Source organism: Cotesia typhae, unplaced genomic scaffold (assembly GCF_013202065.1).
Source record: "Cotesia typhae breed Kobodo isofemale line unplaced genomic scaffold, CoteBio_Ctyphae contig_23, whole genome shotgun sequence".
Taxonomy (NCBI): Eukaryota; Metazoa; Arthropoda; class Insecta; order Hymenoptera; family Braconidae; genus Cotesia; species Cotesia typhae.
This window is the reverse complement of record NW_027423729.1, coordinates 1918630-1941198: the sequence shown is the minus strand read 5'-3', so window position 1 is coordinate 1941198 and position 22569 is coordinate 1918630. Positions and strand designations below refer to the sequence as shown.

Sequence of the window (22569 nt, the reverse complement as noted above, 5' to 3'; positions counted from 1 at the left end):
AAACGGCTATCGAATCTGATGATATTGCTCCTGCAAACGTCAGCGCCCATTGGTACTCCTTGGCTACATAACCTTAAACCTTAGCATATATATATGCCAATGTATATGTATATGTACATATTTAGCAGAGATATATATTTAGTTCAACACTAACATTACCAGTCGCTTCGAGTTATCTGCGTTTCCCATGTTACCCTCCGTAGATCCTCCCCGATTCAGTCCTCATCTGCTCTGGCTGTGGCCCACGTGCGCCAGCTGCACTGCAGAATTTCGATAGCACGTACGCGGAATCGTCGTTTACGTTTGCCCCGAAGCAACCCTCTCTTCCCTCACCTCACCCCTTTCCTCAATTTGAAAACCCCGTTCAACTCACCCCAGTTCGCCTTCAGCCTCTTGATCCCGTACATTCACTGTCTTTGTATTTCATCATTCTGCATAGACGTATGGATGTATGGATGTATGGATCTACAGATATATCTCGCTGGATAATATGGATATAAAGCTCGGGTAGTTTCTTGCTCTGTCCCTGTCTGACGATTGGGGAGTTTGATGTATGAGGTCTCGAGTAATCATAGAAACTTGGTTCAGTGCTTCGGCTGAGATAAAGAGATACGATGATTGACTGGTGAGGTTGTTGAGAAAATGATCGATCCCAGATATACAGTTGTTGATGATTGGAAACCTACGACTTTTCACATTTTATTTTTTTTTTTTTTTTTTTTTAAGGTCAAGTGGTAAAAATGTTCGGGTTTAGAGAAAGACAAAGATATATTTTTCTTTGATGATTTCAATTTTTTAGAGTTCAAATTTTTTTGGTTTATTCACTTTTTACTTAGAAATTATTTAAAAATTTATGTGAAATAGTTGAATAATACTATTGTTTTTTTTTTTTCTTTATACTTCTCATGACCTTAAATTTTTTTTTGGCTGGAGATGAAAAGTTTAAAATTTTTTAACGTTGATTTTTTAATAGACGTTTTTATTCAATAAGTAATGAGCCGAATGTTTCAGAATTCATATGAATAATAAAATTACCGCCGCAGTAATTAATTGAAGGACTTTTGTGAACTTGAAGAGTTAGTTAATATTATATTGTGTTACATCTTTAAACGAACGTTTATGTGAATTCGTAATTTATAAAATTTTTATGAAAAGTAATAAATTAATCCGAGTTAAAATTGTAAAATATAACAAAGTACATATAAAATTGATGGATTCGCCGTGGATATATTGGAGGATATCTATCGACAAATGGCTGTTAAATTGGCTGAGAAACCTCTCGGGTTTCTTTACTAGCAACAGTATTTCCATTTGATCTAGACCAAAGCTTCTCTCCCATGGGCAAAGTATATATATACCAATACCATAGAGCGCCGATTTTCTATGCACGCATTCAAGTGGCTCAAACGATTTCCCCTTTTATTTTATATATTCTTTTGTGGCTGCGTCTAGAGATCAGCTGAAATAATAAAAAATAAAATTATAAAACAAAGAATATTATTCACAAGAGAATACATTAAATCCGTGGGGGATTTTAGATTTTATTTTTTCCATACAAGTTTCCACTCAGATATCTTTTTTTATTCATTCCTCTTTCTGCTACACTTTCAAATACGACACGATATAAACAGAAAGACATTGTTATCATAAAATGAATCATTTTATTCCTACTTCTATTTCAGCAAAACCGTTTTTCTTCCTTTACTAAAAATTGTGTTAAATTTTATTGCGTTAAGGTTAGAATACATTGGATCTAAAGGATAGCCAGGAGGATGAAATGTCTAGTAAATTTATTAAACTACATAGAAACTGGCTTTGAGGGGATATAAAGGTTATGTAGAATTGAATTACCTGGGTAAAAGAGACTGCTAAAAAACCTATTCTATTTATTTTTTATTATAAAGTCAGTCAGTCTATTTTGTATTGCTCATTGTTCGATGCCATTCGCTTTTGGGTTTACTATCCTCGGGCTATTTATCATACGTAATCAATTTTCCCTCAATCAACTAGACAATTGATTTTCCCTTACAGCTTTCTTTTTGCTAAGATTAGTTTTCATTATTATTTTAGTTTAATCACTTGTTCGATGGAATTTCAATTATGTATTATAAATTTCCGTGGAAAAATTTCTAAATATAGCCTGATCTGTCTGTAGAGGGCTTAATATATTCTGATTTACCTTGATCTGCCCATTTATAATTTTTAAACCAAAGATAATACTTAAACTTTCCAACAGATGGCGCAAAATCGCTGAATCGTCTCACTACCGAAGAATTAATATTGAATTAATATCCTTTCTATTCACATTAAAAATTTTTGATACTTCTAATAAATTTACTTCCATTTTTGTTATTGAAATTATGCATTCAAAATTCAGAAAAAAATTATTTGATTCACGAAAAATAGCTTCAAAATTTAGGCTGATCGAAAACGAACATCCCCAGGAAACATCAAAAGATCACAGGAGCTTTGACGTACTAAATGACCAGAGGTCCTTTTGGTGACTTGCAATGATTTGTCTCTGTATTAGCAAATGAACAAACCCACGAAAACTTGATTTTCAACTCATCACACGGTTCCTTTGACACTGAAACAACACACAACATTTTCAGTCGGTCAACTAGTTCGTTAGCTATCTCAGTCGCAGGCCAAGGGAATTTCTAACCACTAGTTTTAATTCCAAACCCAAATTCAACCTTATCTCTACTTCTACCTGGGTTTACATACCAATTCAAAACTATTTTCAGCGTCTAATTTCAAAGTCATTGCTTTTACCTCTACTCAAAGCTATACTGAACAAAAACCTATCAATGTTCGAACCCTCAATATGGATTTATTCAAAACTGGATAAAGTGATCAACAAAAATTTGTTCGGTAAACAAACTTTATAGGTCACTGAGCATCAAATCCAGTTTATTCAACAGACAACAGATCGACACAATACAATAGCGGTTTTAAATTTACCGTTTTGTATTTTATATTTTACAATTTTTTTTCAATCTAACTCAATCTATATTCAACTGGACTAGAATCAGCGAAAAATATTGTGAATTTGCGTTGCAAACGGTCGGTGTTGAAAATTTTTTTCAGTGAATCAACGCTTTTTTTTGTATTCTTTTTCTCTTCTCGTTCAGTTTTCTATAATTTTTAGTATGTGACATTTATTTCTGAAAATGAGCTCTATTTTCGCATTACGAACATATAATCATATATAATTTTTCAATTAATTTAGTGTTGAAATTCTCCGACAGGTGGCGTATGATCACTGAATTATCTCATTACAAGAGAGTTATGTTTGACACACTAAGTTTCAACATAAAAATAATTTTTTTGGCCCTCTTAAAGAGCAAATCTGACATTGATTCTTAATTTCGTCAATTACTAGATTAATTTTTGTGGAATGTAATATATTTATTATTTATTGGCGTTTAAATATAATTATTTTAATTAATTATATTTTTCCTGTTAAAAATCATTACTAACTTTGTGCAAATTATTTCTAACACTAGAGAACATTTTCCACCATATACCTGCTATAGCGACTGAATACAAGCACACATACCTCTTAAAAAAGTTTTCTAACCACATCGACATCAGTAAGTACATCTTGAGCTTCTTCCTGAAGTAGTGTAGTTCCTCATAGCTGATGGGTATCCTCAGAAGCGGTTATTTTATGCTCGCCGGGCAGAAGGAACCTGGCCGGGTAATCCTGCAATGCGGTTTAACCCACGTATATACGGATACGGGTAGCTACGGTTCAGCCATCCTACCACCAATGCCGCTTGACTTCAACCCCATTTCGTCTGGCCTTGTCGCGTTGCTCTACTATCACCACTACTATTGTGTAACGATTACTAACACCACCACCCTCTGCACTGCAACACTCTAGTCCTCAGCTCACCTGACCAGATCAGATGCAATTTGTATATCTGTATCTATGCTTGTACCTGTACCTATATTTATAAAGAGTAGAGAGACAGGAATGACCTGTAGCACGGGTATGAACGTGAGCCAAATATTTAAATATGTGTTGCGTGTGCGCACTGATGATACGTACCGCAATGCCTACACAGGTGGGCTTATGCACTTTTCTGGCGTTATTTTACACAAATGTTAAAACTACAGCCAAAGGAGGGGTTACTTTCACTCAACGAGTCTGGATAATTCAGTGCGGAATAGATGAGAACGGCCAGACGCTATACAATATGAATAGTCTGGGAATCGCTGGAGAAAAGACTCGAAAAAATTCTTCATGGGTATGCGTTAATACTTTCTGCTCTTCTGGAATTTTTTATGCAGAAGTTTTATGTTTGATTGAAATGTGGTGGAAGAAAAAAAATAAGTTTTGAAAAACGTACATGTATTTTGTATTTTAAAAATTTTAAATATGAAATGGTGTGTTTTAATTATAATGATGAAAGATTTACACTTGTGATTTTATAAATTTTTACACAAAATAAAACTACTTGACGAAAAAAAAATTTTAGAATTTTACTCATGCATTTAAAAGGTCAAATAGATCATTTTTCTATTCAGAAATTTACTTTAAACCATCAAAGATCTTCGATCAAATTATAATGATCAATATATCGAGGTACATAAAATCTTTCATATGTGTTTTTTTATTAAACAAAATTATATTTCATGTAGAAAAAAAAAAGCTTCAGTAGTGTAAATAGTACTTAAAAAATAAATTTTTCTTGATTTAAGTTTTTTTATATTTCAGTATGATGATTGTCATAGTAATTAAATGACTTATGATAATTATAGGGATTGAGATAATATTAATAATCTCAACACAGATAATAATCATGATTATAAATTATACATGAGCTAATTGTAACTGTAATTACAATTATGACGATGGTTATGATTATAATTATAGTTAGCAAATCATCTTAAAATCGTTTGGTTCAACTCTGTTAGTCCAAAAAACCGCCAAAGTCATCAGTGGTTATTTATCACAATTATAATGCTGTTAAATAAGTAAATATAATTCTATTTATAAAAGTTTAAAATTAGCATCATACTTTTAATTGTATGAAACATCTAGCGTGAGTAAGCAAAACCCTAAGAGACGTGAAATATTAATATTATGAGGGATTTATCATGCTTGCAGTGTGATTTAACGTGAGAGGGGCTCATTTACCTACCTGCACAACTACTGCGTTAATTTTCTCTCTCAACATAAATAAATTCTTCTCTCTCTTCATTTTCATCATTCCCACGGTTCGCTATGCAATGTACACTACTGCATAATACACATTTACCGGCGTTAAAAAAATTTCAAAAGCACTACACCAGCAATAAATAATAAACATCTATACATATACATAGTATATTATATATACATAACTAATAATGAATAATTAATAATCGTAGCTTTTAACAGCGTGTTTTATTTACACTTATATTAAAACTCGACGCTCGAAAATAATATTTATCAATAAATGCTTTTTGCTTTTATTTTTATTTTTTTTGTTCATCAACTATTTGCGACAATTGAACTAAATACAAAACAACATGAAATTCATTGCTGGAGACTAATTGCCTGCGACGTATTCATAACAGCATACACGAGTAGTTTATTTTTATTCGTGTTATGAATTTTATCGTATACTGAGTTTATTTTATTGCTATTTATTTTTGTACAAACTAAATTAAAAATAAATTCACGTACCAAATATTAATAACAACTATTTACTTATTTTTTTTTTCTAGTGTGACACACTCTGTTGGTATGAATTTCGAATTTTAGACACTGACATTTAATCTGAATTGCAATTATTTACACTGCACAGTAAAAATGACGTTATTTTAGATTTATTTACTCGAATATTTATTTTAAAAATGAAATATCCCTTGGAACTGTCGGTGATTGTACAAAGGGAAATTCGCAAGTCTGCAAGCACATGGTAATTGAAGACGCTTGATTAATTGATTTAATTTTTTTTTGCAGAAAATTTTGATGAAATATTAAAGACACTTAACGTCATGAAATAAACATTAAATCTTTTCTGATAATCTGAACTATTTCAGGAAGATAAAAAAGATAATTTAACGAGGTGATTATCGAAGCTAAGAATTTTTCTATTTTTTGACGAAAAAAAAAAAAAAGCTGATAAAATAATAAAAGATCGTAAAAATGAACGGATAAGGGATAGAAGACACCAGGTGTCATAAGAATGGAGGGCCTAGGGTCGTTATCTACTAAGCACAATAATTATTCATCTTGACGCGGATTACGAGCCGAAATTCCGCAAATTCTTCGAACCGATGTCGCATATGGTATGACGAACAACGTGTCGACAACGTTGTTGGAATTAATTGTTCCTTAAAGTGTCTGCGCTCTCTTGTCATCTCTGATATTTCTCACTCCACAGCCTCCCTCTCTAACGAACTCTCTAATTTTTCTTTTTTATCGTTATTAATAATATTTAAATATATTTACCGCCTCATCATTATTTTCATTATTAAGCGTCGCCCTCCACTAATGTAACGATCAATTAGTTATTCGCAAACAACCCGTCAGTTTAAGTAGTAAAATTAAAAATTTTAAACAATTGATATTACAATTGTGTATTTTTATCCACGTGATGAGTCGAATAAAACGAAAATAATAGCCATTATTTGGTTATTGAAATTTTGATCGTAACTTAATAGTCATTGGTTTTTGTTCATTCATCCATTTATTCATTCTCTTTATTTAGCTAGCGGCATTTAATAGAACCCATTATATACGTGTCCAGTCAACTGGAAATTTGTGTTACGGATAATGTTCATAATGTTTTAGGTGATTGTATTTATTTATTTAATGTTCAATTTAAATATATTCAATTATTAATTTATATCATCAATCATTAATTCATATAAAAGACAGTTCGGAACAAAATTAATAATTTTTATCGACTTTAAAAATAATTAAATAAGCAATAATATTTCAACCAAAATTAAAAAAAAAAAATTTTTTTAATTTGAATTGACTAAATAATCACAATCTTACTTAATTTTTCGCTTCCTTACATAATTCAATTAAATCCACAGTAAATTAAAAAAATCGTTTAGCCACAATTAACATCGAAAAGCCCAGAGCAAGAATCTAAAACCATAGTATCTTGTTAAACTTAGCCTTTAAGTCTATCGCGGTGTAAGCCCCTATTAAAATTCATAACACTCGGTCATCTAGCTCGTGTACATCCGTTTTCCTTCGGTAGCTTTAAACGTTAACGCAAGAATAAATTTATAACTACCGGCGTTACTAATTACACATTTATTGCTCCTTAGCTCTGGCTTTTTATTTATTATCCTGCATTGGGAATAACACTTAACAGAAAATCATAACTATTTCTTTCTTAATTTTTTTTTAAATAATAAAAATTCTCTCTATCAAAAAAATCACTGTCTTAAATTTTGATAAAAATTCTAAATTTTAAAACGACCGAATCATCATTGCTCAAGATTGCGGATGAGTTGTAAAGTAAATTCATGTAGAATTAGTGCTCCTTTTTACAGGTGCTACCGAGTGAAAGTCGTAAGTAAATTGCTGTATACTGAAAACAGTAAACTGTGAACTGTAAACTGGAGTGATATGATGTAGACGTTAGTTCTAAGTCTGAGTGTGTGCCATGGTGGCAAAGGAACGTCGGGAGAACATAGCGAAGAGATGTGAAGAGGGTTTACTCAAACGAGTTCCCACAAGAGGACTGAGAATTTTCAGGACGCTTCTCTGGTTACGGCACTTTGAATTTTAATCAAGGACTGCTAACCTACAGCTCTTCTTACTAGCGATACTGATATTATTTTGAGTTCCAGTCACGTGTTTTCCGGCTTAAATCCACTTTGATACCTCACATTATTAATTACTCTGTTTACCATCTTAGTTGCTGAAACTTTTTGGAAAATTTCGGGATTAATAAATTGTTGGGATTAATGCACTTTATTTCTCATTATTTATTGGAATATTTAATTAGTTACTAAGAAATTGCTGTTATTTACGCCATCGTCATTATACTAAAGTATTATGGCTGGTTATATTTAATCTAAACTTCATCAATTCACTTTTCCAGAGTGTTTCTTAATTAAATTTTCACATTTATAGTTATTATTTTAAAGGGAATGTGAACAACATATTTATTAAAAAAAAAAATTTTAAAATGAAAGAAAATTATGTAAAAAAAAAAATACACTGCCAGTTAATACTATCCATACGTCCTCTACCTCATAAATTCACACGTGAAATTCATTCGAACACGAAAAAATATATTGCTATCAACATTTCATATTTTTTTTGTAAACCAGCTTATTTTAAGTCTTCTGAATTCATGATGCTGAAATAATAATACTTTACAGCCTTATCACAGGTTCCTATTTAATTTTTTAATTCAATAAAACTTCGGGAGTTCCGTATGTTAATAAAAAATGTTATTATTATTTTTATTTTCTTTATTCTGTTCCATAAAATAAATTTAATCCAAACTTAAATCATATTATATCCACACTAAAAAAAAAAATAATAATAATAATAATAACAATTTCATCGTATTGAATCAAGAAGAAATATATCTAGTTTGTGTAAAATTTACTTAAATCAAAAAAAAAAATTCTGCATGATTTTCTTGGTTCAAACTTTTTTTTTAACCAAGTAAATGTTTTATTGCTGCAATAAAATTTTTTCAAGAATTAAACTTAACTACAAATCCAGCCTGTTCGATCTTATTGCTTCCATTAAACTAAGAGTTGTTAACAATAAAAAACTATTAAGTGATCGGAATGACTTTTTTTACAACGTATCGCGTAATTTTTTTATTTAATAATTACGACAGTGTTCTTAAGTTGAAAATAAAATTACTATTATTTGTCGAGTTTTAACCTCGGTTTTTATTTTCTCTCTATGTCTCTTTAATTACAACTTAAAATACCAATAAATTTACGAAAATCCAATATAATATTTTTTAGCAAAGTTCCTCTTCTATTATATTAAATTTTTTTTACAATTCAATGATTTGACCAAGAGTGTAATAAACTCAAGTGGAGTCAAAGTTTAAACTGGAACAATTTGTATCATTACCGGTATTGTTATTACCATCATTTTAAAAAATATAAGGAGGTTGAGATTTATATTAGAATTAGTATTAAGAGCTAACTCGAAGCTCAGCTTGAGCTTGAATTTCAAGCGTTTCATAAAATTTCTTTGGTAGAACAAGAGGCAATATTGTTTGCTGCATAAAAATGAGACACTCTTAACAGACTATATTACGCTTTTACCTCCAGATACTCAAGGTAATATCCGCTATCAAACATTTATACTCGAACCTGAAAAAAAAAAAAATAAATAGATGGCGCAATATGAACAAATCTGGGTGGATCAGTCATGTTGTCAGTCAATAATAATATATAACAATAATAACAATAATTTTTAAAAAATTTTTTGCACAACTCATGATACAAAGCATCAGAGAATGCTTTACAATCGAAAATTAAAAAAAATTTTTTTTTTTAATTTATTTTAATAAACAAAAATAAAATTATAAAAATTAATTTTTGGAATTTAAAAAGGTCTCTGTAAATTTGTGAAAAAAATTTTTTTTTGATTTTAAAACTACTCTACTTTAAAGGTATATCATTGTTTATTATTTTGAATTAAAAATAAATTCCACTCAATTTTAATTAATAAGCAAAATTATCAGACCTTCCTAGAATGATTCATGTTGAACCACCTATTTATTTGTTTCCGTGATTAGCAGTCGTAGATAATAAATATTAATTTTTCATTTATCCCGATCTAATGTTCAATAAATTTATCTCGCTCTCATTAAATCCATGTTATCATAACTAAACTGTAACTTATGAATCATAAATAATAAATAGTCAATAATTAATAATCGATCACCGATACATGATTTTTTTTTTATAAATCAGACAAGCTGACTCTAGATATATTGAAAGTTTACTAAAAATAAAATAACAAAAAATATACCGTAATAAATGCATTAAAAACTTATTAAAGTATATTTTAGTTTTATAGTACAGTACTGCGATTACAACGATCATCTTATCTCTCATATTAGACTCGATGTGCACAATACAGTTAAATAATGTTTTACGATTTTATTATTGCTTGAAAATAATACGAATCTCGGTATCCGACTGAGCCTGAATCTGAGCAATGGTAAAAAATAAATGTATGTATGTATATATTTATATATATTAAGCACAGAATAAAGTAGGACGTAAATAATGCGAGCATATGGTTTAAGACATTGGATTTTCTTTTTTAAAAATCTCGAGCTACAACGACTTGAGTGGATTAAATTTTTATCTTACATACGTTTTCCATGGAATAAAAATAATAATAATATTAATAGAAATTATAATCAGAAAAAAAATCATTTGTTATATTTTATCCTCTTAAAATTCTATCTTGAGATAAAAATTTTAGTGCCCTCTTAAGGGTATTCAAGTTTTCATACATTTAGTTCTCTGATTTACGTTCACAGTGTAACGAGAACCCTTTTTACGATCAAATATTTTTTTATATCCACTTCAATGCGCTGTCTTTTTATGTATTTTTTAAATCTGTCAGTTAAAGGTTTAATTATAATTGAAATTTTTATTAATTTTATGTTTATACTCGAGATTAAGATTTTATTGATTTGCGCGATGTAGTATTTTAATGGATTGTGCTCGCAACTCAATAAATGCGGAACGAGACGGTTGTAAAGTTTATACATAAAATTATAAATTATTGGATTTGATGATTTATTAAACACTTAAACGGTATTTAGGATGTTAACTAGCGTTAAAATTTTATTTGAAGCTGTGTATTTTTTTATTCTTGTGACTGTTTTATAAAAAAATTCCGTAGAGTAAAAAATTAAATGAAATAAGCGAAACTTTTTTTTGGCTTAAAAGAGACAATTTTAAACCAGATATTTATTTAAAAACAGAATATGAAATAACTTTTTTTTTTTTTTTTTTTTTTTTTTTAAGATACGTCTAATTTAAAATTTCTGCTTTTAAATCAAGTAAAATTTTATTCTCATTTTTTTTTCTTTTCATTAAATTAGTAAATAGAATTTTTTGAAAGAAATATTTATCAGAGCAACAAATTGAGTCACAATTTTTTTCTGAAGCCAAGTTAATTTTTTTTGTCAGTGTGGTTCAGAAACTACAAAAAATTTTTTACAACTTATCATAATTTTTTGTTAGAATAAGTTTTCTTTATCCTACTCTCTAAAACTAAATTTAGTAAGTCTACAGGCTTTATTTTAAATTATTAATTATTTACTAATTTAAAATATAATAATTTCAAAGATAAAAGAAAATATTGGGCATTATCATCACAAAATTTTCACAGGCGTAAATTCTCATAGGATATATATCTAATCGTATTCACACACGAATGCAAGAACCAACGATTTGGAATAATTCGCATTCCTTCAGGCCTCAGGTGGATGTGTCTCGCCAAGTTTCCGGAATAGTTTGCACCAGCCGCGTGTAACGATCTAGATAACGACGCTAATCATCCGCTGGCCTAGTGGCTCTAACGTTGATAAAATTTTACCTATCACACACATATACAACTCACCACTGCCATTTCTCTCCAAAACTAACTTCAACATTTTTCCTCTACCGTTTAAACTTCTACCGATTCTACTATCAAATTATTCAACGTTAATCGCATTCTATTCTCCAAAAAAATTTTTCCTTCTCATTTCAATTTTATAAAATATTAATCATAAACTCTTCTTTTTATTTTTCAGAGAAGCTTGTCATGATGCCTGGACTCAATTGAGGTTGTCGCCGATGTTCGGATGCATTTGTCCAGGCAATCAAGCAAAAAAGCGCTGTGATAAAATATTCTCAACAGTTAATCATAATCCGTGTGTGGGTAAGTTGTTTTCGGGTTATTTTGATTTTAATAATATTTTTATTGTCTGGAAATGATTGATTATAAAAAATACATAATTAAATGTCATAATTATACATTGTCACATGATCAAGATAATACAAAAAACAAGTCCATGCGTTAATTATTATTTCATTGGTCATAAATCACTAAGGGAGTATTTTTGATTAGTCAAAAAATTAGTTTGTTATTATTTAAAAAATTACCATTTTTTTTTAACTGCTCAAAGATTTTTTGCAATGTAATTTCAAGACAAGAAATTCTTAAATTGAGACAGCAATTTTTTTTTTTTTTAATAATAATTTTTCTCTTGTTTCAAAAAATATTTTTTTTTAATTTAGTAATTTTTTTTCTAGTGAAAAAAATTTAGAAGAAAAAAATTGCTAAATTTTCCATTTTTCAGAAATGACTTTTAATTTTTTTTCAGCAATAATTTAAATGAATATTTAAAGTATTTTGAGTATGTCAGCTAAAAAACTGATCGAAAAATAAATATTTATTATTTTTTAAAAAACCTTACAAAAAAGAACATTCCTTTAACTATCATAATTAATCATGATTCATAATCATGCTGAGCACTTAATTGCAACTGTGTTATCAAATTCATTACCTGTTACTAATAATTACCATTATCATTACGCAGTACATATTTGCTGGATTCTCATTAAATTTATTGCCAAAATAAATAACCATTCATTACAGCCTCAGTACTACTATATCGAAATCGGGCAATTGGATATCAATATTTTCACATATTGATATTATCCATGAGTAGAAGTCGAACTAAGTAGCATTTTATTCAATTACATATAAATAAGAAATAATTGGCCATTAGGACATGTAAGATATCAAAAGCATTACTCGATTTAAAATTTAATATAACGCTATTTACGGTCTAGTATCACTGAGAGCTCGATATAGAGATAGATGTGTTGAATGGAATGTATTAGTTGTACCTGGATTAATGAAGATCGAGAGGATTTTCATCCATTAAATCATTTGCCCACCCGTCCAATCGATCTTCACTTGGATTCAAGAGCTTACGAGGAAATTCGAGAAAGAAAATGTCAATGATAAATTCTTATTTTAATCTATTTCAACTTTTAATACTATTGCTTTTCAATATTTTTCACTTTACTACTAATTTTTAATTATCAAACTTTAATTAAAAGTAAAGTCAAATTTTTAAATCTTTCAAAAAAAATCTACTGTCTGCTACTTGCGACAGAAAAGAAAAAAAAATTTAGTTCAATAAAATTTAATGTCACGTTGTAGTGTAATGCTCATAAATTTTTTTTTTTCGATGCATATTTATCGATTTAACATTTAAAAAAAAAAAAAACAAATATGAAAAAAGGCTTTGAGCTTTTTTTTTTGATGCTGCGAAAATTAAAATTAATTTTTTTTTTTCCATAAAATGTAAAAGTAAATTTATTTACGGATATCCTGAAGTCAAAACAAAATGTTTATTAACTATAACAACTATTTATAAAAGTTAATTTACTAGTACATTAAATCAGGTTACGACAGTCTCAAAGAGCAATATAGTAAGTGAGTGAGAGTGAGTTTAAGTCAATTGTAAGTGGTATTATTCTCTTGAAAGTTTCCGAGGACTCTATTCCGTCAGACATTTCCATTGAGATTCTCTAAAGTTATCCTCTCAAATGGAACAATCACTATGCTATACCCTTTGCTCGTATTTCCGTAAGCTCTCTACGTAATTCCCATTCAACTGTGCTCATCATTTTTTTATTTATGTTTTTGTTTTATTATTTTATTATATACCAACCAATGGTCATGAAGTCTCGTAAAAAAATCATAATACAGGACGAAGAAAGTTATTTAATTCCAAAACTCTCGAGGAAAAATAAAATTAATTCAAGCAGAAAATTATATTACTTCACCGGGTATTTTTATGTTGCAAAACTACCATTTATCAAGACAAGATATTTTTATTCTAAAGGCTGATAGTTTTAAAACTTTTGAGGTTGGATTCAAATTTATTAGCGAGAAAGATTCTTTATACTTTATTTTATTTTATTTTATTTTATTAGGAAAACTTTCATTTTTTTTTCTTCAATGCCTCAGCCTTTCCCTTTTTTCTGATAGAACCACAGCTGTGGTGTATGAATATGAATGAGCAAATTTTTCGATAACTTCAATAACTTTTCCGGGGAAATTTTGCGGTATCAGTATACGTGTACTTACTGTTTTTTTTATTCCTTACTTTTTCTTTTATGATTTATTGATTAATTATAATTTATGTTATAAAAGCGCTTTTTTTACAAATAATTAACATTTTATTGACAGTTGAATAGAAGCAAAAATTTAAGTACAACGCAATGTTATTTTTATTAAAAACAAACGGTGGAAAAATTTTTTTTTGAATTTCTGATATTTCCATAAATTATGAATTTATTATTAATTTTTTAATCAAATTAATAATAAACTTCTGAAAATAATTAAAAAAAATTATTGTTATTTTATTACTTAACATTTAAAAGTTAACTCTCTTGTAGGGAGAAGATTCAGCGATTGTGCGCCCTCTGTTGAAAATTTTCAACACTAATTTTAATCAAAAGTCATGTATGGCTCAGAAAATATCAGAAAATTTTTTTACGGATTTCAATTTATTTTTATGTCACTATAAAAAAATTAATTTTTGAATTTTATATTTGTAATTTGAATAGTCTCACAATAATTCAGTGAAAAAAATTTATTACCTTTTGAAACCTAAAATAAAATTTATAATTTAGCGTGATGTGATGAATGATAATCTGAACTATTCGTAAATGTAATTGAACAATAAAATAAAATAATATAATAAAACATAAAACATAATGTTGACGAGCACATAAAGATTCGAATGAGCCATGACAGATGCCAATGCACACCATCAGAATGCTAGTCATTGCAATGCATCACGTGAGCACGAATCACTCTCACCGTAAAATGCGCCATCATACAGATGAATTTACGAGTTGTTTGTCCTTTTCAAAAGTATAACATAATCCATCGAATGTTTTCGAAGATAAAAGCAAGCATTTGATGGAATGAAAATTAATTGCATAAAAATAATTGCATAAATTTTTCAAATATTTTCGTAGTTGCACTCACTATTCATTCAGCTATTCCTTTTTTTTTTTACTTATATATCATATAAAACGAACAAATTGTTTGTTAACTATAAAATTATGTTTCCCAAGCTGTGTACACTTCAAAGTACACGCTATTCCAGAGTAAACAACACTTCCAGTCGCGGTTTACACTCGTGTATCATATGTGTAATTATAAAACAATCTAAATATAAATAAAATGCGTTAATGAATTTTTTATTTATATTTAATTTGTTTGTAACGAACAAGTAGACCGTGCATAAGTTCCAAATAAAATTAAAAATAGAAAAATATTTGCACCGCATGCTTTGTCATTTTGCATGTTTATGTTCCTCTTTCTCTTATTCATAAAACTATGTTTCATATACATATATATTCATATATACACATATAAAAGTCTACCGTTTTATGGCGACATTTCCGTTCATGTTTACAATTCAAGGTTTTACGTATGTATTCATAAAAATTTTTTTCAATGTAAATTATTATTAAATTTTTTTATACTCATGAATTTTTTTTTTATTATTAACTTTAATTAAATGTAAATAATTCAAAAAAAAAAAATCAAAATTTTTATTGAACTTTGAATATTTAAAAATTGGTATTTTCTTGTCAGTTTATTCTATTTATATTTATTTATTTATTTAGTAGAGTAATATTTATATGTAGAATAAAAAAAAGAAATCAGGTCTCCATTTTCAATGCAATTTTGATTTTTGAGACTTTTCCTTTATTTTTAATTAATTAGAAGACTATTTATATTATTTAATACAAATATTCGAAATTTATTTTACCTTAAAAAAATTTTTTTAATAAATAATAATTAATTTTAAATTATTAACATAAATAAATATAAATTTAGTTGAGAGATAAAATTGAAAAGTTTCAAATTTTTTTTTAATTGGTGCAATGAATTTTTTTTTCTGTGCATTTCAATAAATATGAGACGATTTTAAAGAAACATGAAATGTTGCTATTTACAGACTTACATGGATATATGTATATATTGATATGAAAAGAGTTTTCCCATAAAGCAAAAGAAGCTTGGTAATTCCATCGACTCATCAATTAAACACACATCAACAAAACTCAATACTTGAAACTATTAAAACTTTCATTATTTATCTCATTGAATTCACTTAAATCCATATCAGTCATTTATCATACCACAAATCCCAAAGTCCACTGCTCGTCGATCAAATATTATTTTATTCCGCTTCAGAAAATACTACATTATATTAAATTAGACATCTCAGATACAATATTTTTTTATCGAATTAAATTAAACTTTGGATATTTTTCTTACTCGATCGAACGTATACACACTCTTTTATTTACCAGACAAATATTTTCTCATAATATTCCTTATATTTTTGCCAAATATTACTTATCACTTACCTGATATTTACCAAAATTAATTAAAATTGCATTATTATGGAAAATAGTGAGCTCGAGCTACTTGACAAGATATTCGGAGCTATGAAAATTTAAAAGCAAACGTGACTCACGGGAATCTTGTTTATAAAACTTTTATTTTTATTCTCCTGCTTGTGTTTCTTTGCCGCCCCAAAACAATTCCTAAATTTTTCAACAGTACACGACACCACCACTACTACTACATGCTTATAAATATTTATACGTGAAATAAAACTATTTGTTCTGCAATTTTGAATTTTTATGGATTAGTTCAAATATTTTTGTTTCAAAAAAATTATAATTGTGCAGTTACTTTCATTTTTCTTTGTCTTAAAAAATTTTTTTCTAAAAATCTAAAAAATTATTAAATCAATAACTTATTTTAAAATTTTTTTTTCTTGCGACACCACCAAATTTACTTTTTTTTATTTATTTCCTTAAAATCTGTGGCATTTCATAACAGAAAATACCTATTATTTTGGCTGGAGAAAAAAAATCATGAAATTCGACTCACTATTCGTTTGATATTGATTTTTATTAAAAAAAAAATTGGATTAAGGATCAAATTCATCATGGAATAAATTTTTTTTTGCATGGGTAACAAATAAATATAAAAAGTACAAAAATGTTGATAGTTTTATGTGCCAAACAAATTATTTTTGAAAAACATAGAAATAAAATTAATTGTTTTTTTTTTGGCTTTAATTTTTTGTTTTTTAATAAAATCATAAATCATTAGAAAAATGTTCTTTTCATAATTATAAAATCTTAGGAAAATTTTTTAAAAAATAAATATAACTCGAATAACGTTGAAAATTCTCAAAAAAAATAATTTCTTATGAAAAATAAAAAAACAAGCTGCACAATAATAATTTAACAAAAATGACAGATTTCCTCGTGCACTTGTCGAGGAAAATAACAGCAACTAAGCAGGAAGAAAGCACTTATTACCTCGTGTGCCCGGGACTCTGTTTCTGTGTTTCAGACTTTCTGCCCTTCTCCGCGTCTTTAGACTTATCAGGAACGGACTCGGCCCTATATCCGTTCGACCCCCAGCAGGAGAGCTTTCAAGAGATCTGGTTGCCCCCGACCAGTATGTACCCCTATTTTTTATTCCCCGCGACCGCGCGCACTTACAGCTACAATAGCAACAATGACGAGCTCGACTACGATCGACATCGTCATGGGTACTACGGACTGCCAGAAATGCCTGGCAGTGCGGAATCGGACCGTACGATTTCGGGTCCGGGTCCCCACGATCGCAACCCAGTAGCCGGTTCTTCTTCTTCTTCTTCTGCTTCTTCTCCTTCCTACTATCACGAATTCGGCGGCAAGCATGCTTCTAACGACACCGAGCATGACCTCGAAAAGCACAAAGTTGACCGCGGTAATCAGCACCACCACCACCACCAGCACCAAAATCACAACCATCGGCACCATCACGACAATCGTCCCTCAGCACCATCACCTGTTCCTGCACCACCACTATCACCATCATCATCATTACCACAGCCTGCATCGCCTGCACTTCAGAACGAGAAAGTATCTGCACAATCGGCACCAGCACTAAGACCTGGCACCAACCGTTTTGCACCGAGACCTACTTACGAGCATGGACCTGTTGTTGTCGACCGGATTGACGACGACTTTGGTCTGCCTATTGATCGACTTTTTGATCTCCGTAAAGCCTTCGAGGGCTTCGTAGCTCAAGGTTCGTAATTCTTCAAGGGGGTTTGTTACTTTTCGCGTTATTTTGTCTTACTATCATACATCATTTGGTTTTTTACACGGAAAAATAGTTTGGTATCAAGTCATACTGATATTGATAGAGATGTCTTAAGAGTGGTGAAAATAAATTTTTACAAAAATTAGACAGGTTTCTTTTTGGGCAAAAAAAATTGACAGAATAATTTTTATTTGTTTGTTTAATAAATGTGTAAAAATATTTTTTGATTAGTAATTACAATTAGGGCCTGAACTTTTGCAGGCGCTCAAATGACTATTTATGTGCTTTACCTTAAATTTGAACAAATGAAAAAATGCGAATTTCTTGATCCAAGTTGTTATTATTCACATTTAATTTTTAATCGATCTCATTTTAAAAAACATAAATAAAATTTTTCTATTCATTGAAATGATTGGTATGATTTGAACACCACTTTTTCCGTGTACTATTAACAATTGATCTCCAACTATTTATAACTTAAAAGAGTTGTAATTTCAGCTAAATGGACTGTCCAAGTAGACTTTTGAGTACAATCTCACTAACTAATAAACTCTAATTTTCATTTGCACGAAATTAATATTATCAAAGATCAATAATCGAGTCTTTGAAAGGACTTTTTCACTGGCTTGAGTATTGTTGACTAGTTAATTAGCAGAAGCGCCAGTTCCTTTTGTACGAAACCTTTAGAGTAAGGAGCCTTAGTAGTAGAACTAAATCATCAGGTTACACGCTTACGCGCTTACAGTGAAAATCATCTCGCATCCTGACAACACCACGAGCTTTGAAATCATCGAGTCGCAGCTGGAGAACCCGCTGATTGATGCTGATCATCAAGACCTTCATGCGTTGAAGCAGCTCACACTTCCGGGGTTCAGGCATCGGCCACATCATCGGAAGAATCACACTACTGAAGACGATGGTGAGTCAATTTTTTTTTCTTTTTTTAATTAAAAAATTGGATTTAATTATTATTTATTTTTATTTATTCAAAAAAAATTTTTTTTCAATGTAAACAATTGAAATTAAAAAAAAAAAATTTTAATTTCCATCGGTATAAAAAGCATTTTAATGTAAAAAGTAGTCTAGAATCAGATAGACGCTGAATTTTTCAGTTGATCCGAAATAGATAGAGTCGATTACAAATGATAGGGCATACTCCGGTCGTCGATAGTCAGTAGTCTGTATATGTGCAATTGTTAAAATGGAATCTATTTATTTTCGCTAGAAATGCACTTTAAGCTGATGGTAATGACACGATCGAGTATACGATGAATCGTTACGCTCGGGTTTTCACCATCGGAAAATTACACCCCTACCGAGTGCTTGATACGTACGGCTGGCCAAGTATACAATGCCAAAAAGAAGACGGGTATAATAAAGCAAATCGATTTATACTGCCCTGTTTTTATTTTATTTCCACGTGAGAAAATGTCGAGAAGCTAAATATCGATAGTTCCATCGCTATAAGCCCAAGAATCGCATTAATGCTGTTGCCGTGATCTTCTGCTCAAATATTTTAGAGTCCTCGTTTTTTATTTTGTTTCAAAGCTTAACACGAAATCGGGAAATCTTTGCCGAAAGTAATATCCTCTGATTACCTGAATTATAACTTTCGGCACGGAGTTTACGACTTATTTTACAGTCCGAAGGAAATAGCGATTTTTTCCATTATCGTCTGCATGCAATTGGACGCGAACGGTAATCTGAAAAAATTACAAAATAAAACAGTGCTTTAGTGTGGGCAAAAGAGCTAAAATTGTCCATTAAATGTTAAGAGTTTGTAACGATTTTCCCGGATGAGTTTACAAATATTTGAAGATCATTGCAATATTGCCCTGCAGGAATGCTTTTTTATGCTGTTATAAATTGACAATTAAAAAAAAATTGATTGGAATGTTACAAGCATTCTCTAGAAGACGGAAATATGTTTTGTTTTTTATTACGTATCAATGTGGGTACATTTCAAAAATTAATTCACATATTTAAAATATTTTTTTTTTTAATCAAATTTTTTTCCTCAATCGAAACAGATAAATTCAACTAAACTATTTTGATGACAGAAAAAATTTTTAAATTGAATGAAATGCGCTTCAAAAATAACATCTACATGTGTCGTAAATTGTTCCTTAAAGTACAAACTGTTAAACTTGAGCAAGATAAAATAAAATTAAATTAAAACTAGTTGACAGGACTCTCATTTCCTCAGTCACTGAGCCGAATATATCTGAATCCGGTCGCGACATAGCCGACGATCACGATGACAAGTTAGTAGATAGTTGAGTAAATACGACTCTTGGTACAAATCTTTGAAATTAATAAGTTTTACCAGGTAAAATTTTGGGATTAATCATGATAACACTAATGGCTGTCGTAAAGTTAGCTCTTTTCCTAGATGTAAGATAACTTCCAAGTCTCAGTTTGTCGTCCAATTTATCTCAACAGCTTTTTTATTTTTTACGTAATTTATCTCTGCAGATAGAGAACTTGAATGCCAATACAAGTTTAAGAAACTTGAGCCACTACCTTACCCAGGACGGAAAGCTACTCATTAGTAATCTGATTTGTCGCTCTGATTTTCTAAACACCGTCGATAATAAGACGTTTACTAAATAACCTTTATCAGACCGAGGACTAATGAGTCTGTCTTAATCTCAGACAGTCTCTTTCCCTTTGTGGCTTCTCCGTTTCTTAACTTAGGAAAATAAACTTTCGGTTTCTTTCATTATTGTTGCGGGATCTCGAGTGTCACACTGGCTTTAACAAACACAATGGACCTTTTTGTCATCCATGAAAGTCTTTCTTTCATCGTCTTATGCTTTGTCCTTTCTTAACGCTAATTAAGAAGATATATTCCTTATTGTTGCGTTTTCACTTTTGTGTATTTAATTTTTTTTTTCAAATTTTTGAAAAGGTCGAAAAAATTTCCATTCAAAAATTTTATCCTTCGATTAAGTATTTTATTGATTAAATTACTTACAAAATTTTATCAATTATTTTTATTACTATTTTTTTCGTAAATTACGATTTTATTTTTGTGCAATTATAAAATTATAAAATTCTTCTCTAGTAAAAAAAAAAAAAAAAAAAAAAAAAAAAAAAGATTGAGCGTGTATATTCGCTCAGTAGTAGCATTTCCATTTAAACAAGCCTATCCCGGCTGCCATTATTTCGCTTCAACGTTAAACAAGATCTTAATCTCGACAACAGTTCTTGGAATTCACACAATAACTCGAATCATTAGCTGTATCATCAATCACCCGCGTATTTACTCATCGCAATCCCGACCCCTTGTTGACGAAACTCGAGTAAACTAATCGGAGAGCACCAACTATTTACCTACCAGCCCGCTATTTTTTATCGATTACCTCAAGCAAATAGCAACATTATCAAAGACAATCCTCCTGAAAAAAAAAAAGTAAATCGAACAACAGATAAAGAACTAAAAGAAATAAATTAAAAGAATCCCAGGTTATACTATAGCGAAATTCGATTCGTCGTTACCAGCTTTTTTACAAAGGCTCATTACTGTAAATAGTTCAAGCTAAGCCTTTAGTAACGAAAATAGACACTTATTATTCTTCTTTATTTCTTTTTTAATCGATTGCCAAAACTTTAAGATTTCTCTTCGGGATGAGTTTTTTTTATTTCACTTTATTTTTATTCAAACAAAAAAAAATTGCAATTTTTCTGTATTTGCATAGTTAAAATTTTCCAATTATTGTAGAAAATTTTTTTTGTTTCATGCGAAATGAATTCTTTTGTTCTTTTGTGATCCTTTACATAAAAAAACTCTAAAAATTTCTGTGAAATTTTTGCCATTTAAAATTTTCTGTTATAGCCATTTAAAATGATCTAATATGGCCATATGTGAATATATCAAGTTATTTCAAAAGAATTTGACAACTTCAATTTTTATTTGTGATTATTTTGATAAAAAAAAACTCCAATAAATGTCGAATTTTCCAACCAAGATTTTCATTTACAGTAGCTTTGCATCTTTACTAAACCCGTCTTTTTTCCACAACAAAGAATTCGTAGCACGTGTAATATTCAGATAAAATAGCAAGCATCCTCCAGAAATAGGAAAAATAGCAATTCCATCTTCATAACAGCTACTAATATCACTATAATTATTTTTATCATTATTGTTGTTGTTGGTTAGTAATTTTATGCAGAACTGACAAAATAGCCAAAAGGTTTGTACTGCGCCGTTAGAGACACAAATGGTGCATCTCAGCATCTCTGTTGCTGGCATCTTCCCCAGATAAACTCGCTCGCCCGGTCTGACGTAAACCCCTCTTGAAATGAGAGCGGGGAATATTATCCTCCTGCTTTTAGGTTGTAGGAGAAGCATATCGTAAGACACCTTGTACTAGAATTACATCAGAAACTACGGCAAACAG

The 22569-nt window shown here is 29.6% G+C and overlaps 1 protein-coding gene across 1 annotated transcript in view; it reads left to right on the top strand.

The window, feature by feature from the left end:
* Gfrl (Glial cell line-derived neurotrophic family receptor-like) overlaps positions 1–22569 on the top strand; it is a 162527-nt gene that overhangs the window by 115372 nt on the left and 24586 nt on the right. The window contains exons 5-7 of the mRNA XM_074239154.1: positions 11763–11890; positions 17426–18151; positions 18912–19085. Coding sequence (XP_074095255.1) covers positions 11763–11890; positions 17426–18151; positions 18912–19085 — 1028 coding nt within the window. The remainder of the gene's footprint in view (positions 1–11762; positions 11891–17425; positions 18152–18911; positions 19086–22569) is intronic.